This window comes from Loxodonta africana, unplaced genomic scaffold (genome assembly GCF_030014295.1).
Source record: "Loxodonta africana isolate mLoxAfr1 unplaced genomic scaffold, mLoxAfr1.hap2 scaffold_272, whole genome shotgun sequence".
Taxonomy (NCBI): Eukaryota; Metazoa; Chordata; class Mammalia; order Proboscidea; family Elephantidae; genus Loxodonta; species Loxodonta africana.
The window spans coordinates 65,917-69,293 of NW_026974995.1; the positions used below are offsets into that span (position 1 = coordinate 65,917).

Sequence of the window (3,377 nt, forward strand, 5' to 3'; positions counted from 1 at the left end):
CCCATGCCATGTCAATGGGAGGCATAACTAATACATTACAGTCCTCCTTTCCTCAGAGCTTGGATGTGCTTCAGAATCTTCCTCAACATTTCACTCTAGGTAGCCACACCTAACAAGTCAAAGCTGGCACCCACTTTAAAAACCATTTGTCATCCCTACCACATGTGAATGGTTCCCTTCCCCCTATTGAAACTCTGACTGTTTTAAAGAGTTTAACCTCAGTTCTGACTGATGGCTCAAGAAATTTCTAATTTTGTATTCTTAACAACAACAGAAGGACTTAAAATAATTTTGCTTATGAATGCACCAATAATTTTGATGACTACACTAATATAATAAACTGGTTTAAGACAAATATATTTCTCCTAATTTCAGATTCTACATGGTCACTGTGTTAGCTTCCAACTTTTCCTCTGAAATATGCAAAACCAAAGCTTTGTAACTGAGTTCATCCTCTTGGGTCTTTCATGGAATCCAAGTGTTCAAAAAATAGAATTTGTTGTATTTTTTTTTTTTTTTTTAAATTTTTATTAAGCTTCAAGTGAACATTTACCATTCCAATCAGTCTGTCACATGTAGGTTTACATACATCTTACTCCCTTCTCCCACTTGCTCTCCCCCTATTGAGTCAGCCCTTACAGTCTCTCGTTTCGTGCCAATTTTACCTTCTTCCATCTCTCTCTATCTTCCCATCCCCCCTCCAGTCAAGAGTTGCCAACACACTCTCCCGTGTCCACCTGATTTAATTAGCTCGCTCTTCATCAGTATCTCTCTCCCCCCCACTGACCAGTCCTTTTCATGCCTGATGATTTGTCTTCGGGGTTGGTTCCTGTCCTGTGCCATCAGAAGTTCTGGGGAGCATTGTCTCTGGGATTCCTCTAGTCGCAATCATACCATTAGGTGTGGTCTTTTAATGAGAATTTGGGGTCTGTATCCCATTGGTCTCCTGCTCCCTCAGGAGTTGTCTCTTGTGCTCCCTGACAGGGCAGACATCGATTGTGGCCGGGCACCAACTTGTTCTTCTGGTCTCAGGATATTGTAGGTCTCTGGTTCAAGTGGCCCTTTCTGTCTCTTGGGTTCTTAGTTGTCGTGTGACCTTGGTGTTCTTCCTTTGCCTTTGCTCCCGGTGGGTTGAGACCAATTAATGTATTTTAGATGGCTGCTTGTTGGCATTTAGGACCCCAGGTGCCACAATTCAAAGTGGGATGCAGAGTGTTTTCATAATAGAATTGTTTTGCCCATTGATTTAGAAGTCCTCTCAAACCAAGTTCCCCAGACCCCAGCCCCTGCTTCGCTATCCTTTGAAGCTTTCATTTTATCTCGGAAACCTCTTTACTTTTAATCCTGTCCAATTAGGCTGACCTTCCTTGTTTTGAGTGTTGTCTTTCCCTTCACCCAAAGCAGTTCCCATCTACAGATTGATCAATAAAAAGCCCTCTCCCTCCCTCCCTCCCTCCCTCCCCCCTTTGTAACCACAAAAGTATGTGTTCTTTTCCGTTTTTTCTATTCCTCAAGATCTTATAATAGTGGTCTTATACAATATTTGTCCTTTTGCAACTGACTCATTTCGCTCAGCATAATGCCTTCCAGATTCCTCCATGTTATGAAATGTTTCAGAGATTCGTCACTGTTCTTTATCGATGCGTAGTATTCCATTGTGTGAATATACCACAATTTATTTACCCATTCGTCCGTTGATGGACATCTTGGTTGCTTCCAGCTTTTTGCTATTGTAAACAGAGCTGCAATAAACATGGGTGTGCATATATCTGTTTGTGTGAAGGGTCTTGTATTTTTAGGGTATATTCCGAGGAGTGGGATTTCTGGTTTGTATGGTAGTTCTATTTCTAACTGTTTAAGATAACGCCAGATGGATTTCCACAGTGGTTGTACCATTTTACAATCCCACCAGCAGTGTATCGTATTTTTGTTCTCTTACATGGCCACTGTTGGGGGCAATTTGCTAGTTGTGGTGACCATTGTCAGCAGCCCGACAGTCCTGGGATCCCCGATGTACTTCTTTCTGGCCTTCCTGTCCTTCCTGGATGCCTGCTATTCCTCTGCATTTGCGCCAAAGATGATTGTGGACTCCCTCTATGAGAAGAAAACCATCTCCTTCAAGGGCTATACGACCCAGGTCTTTGCTGACCACTTCTTTGCTGGCGTGGAGGTGACTGTCCTGACCGCCGTGGCCTATGACCGCTATGTGGCCATTTGCAAGCCATTGCACTACCCCTCTATCATGAACTGGAGGCTCTGTGGTATCCTGATGGGGGTAGCCTGGACAGGGGGCTTCTTGCATTCTTTGACACAAATTGTCTTTACTTTCCAGCTGCCCTTCTGTGGCCCCAATGTTATTGATCGCTTCCTATGTGATTTGAACCCATTATTGAAGCTTGCCTGCACTGACACTCACATCCTTAGCCTTTTGGTGGTTGCCAATAGTGGGTTTATCTGCATCATAATCTTCTCCTTGTTGCTCATCTCCTATTGTGTCATCTTGCTCTCCCTAAGAACTCATAGCTCTGAAGGACGGCTGAAAGCTCTCTCCACCTGTGGATCTCACATTGCTGTGGTGGTTTTGTTTTTTGTCCCATGCATAATTATCTATGCCCGACCTCCATCTGCTTTCTCCTTCGACAAGTTGGTGGCCATAGTTTATGCCATTGTAACTCCCGTGCTCAATCCTTTGATTTATACTTTCAGGAATAATGAAATGAAAAATTCCATGAGGAAATTATGGACCAGATTGCTGGGTTTCAGATGAAAAATAAAATATTAAACTTAAAAGTTAAATTTCAAGAGGAAAAAATTTAAAGTGGGCTTAAACAAAATACTTTATAGGGACTGGAACTTGTAAGGCAGAAAGCAATGTAATGCCACAGAAAAATACTGACGGGTAGGTTAGGAAATGCTATTACTACTCTCGGATCACTCATATCTTGGAGTTGGCAGCTAAGTAGCCTATAGGGATTGCCTATAAGGTAATTTAAGGAGAGTTGAATTTTGTGTTTGTTTAGAGTATAGTAATGAAAAGAAATCACTAAGAAAGAGAAATCAGATTATCTACTAAACTTCTTGTCAAGCACACCACAGTTTGAAAAACCCTTAAGGAAAGTAGAAAAAAAAATCTTAGATATCAGGAATAGGAACTTCATGAAATTATGTTAACTGAAAAAAAAGTTCACTTTTAGGGTCCTGATCCCAATTAAGCAGCTCTGGTGGCACACAAGGTAATCTCTTAGCTGCTGATGTGAAGTGTGGTGGTTCAAAACCACCACCTACTCTACATTAGAAAGATGTGGCGTCTGCTTTCCTTATAAATAACACAAATCTGGAAACCTTCTGAGACCCAACTCAGGGGATGGCAATGATTT

The 3,377-nt window shown here is 41.9% G+C and overlaps 1 protein-coding gene across 1 annotated transcript; it reads left to right on the forward strand.

The window, feature by feature from the left end:
• Positions 1-2,849, forward strand: LOC100657116 (olfactory receptor 4C15-like). Its single transcript, XM_064278969.1, has 2 exons — positions 1-501; positions 1,916-2,849. The coding sequence occupies exons 1-2, from the start codon at positions 421-423 to the stop codon at positions 2,765-2,767; spliced, it is 933 nt and encodes a 310-aa protein (XP_064135039.1). The 5' UTR covers positions 1-420; the 3' UTR covers positions 2,768-2,849.
• Positions 2,850-3,377: the final 528 nt, after the last annotated feature.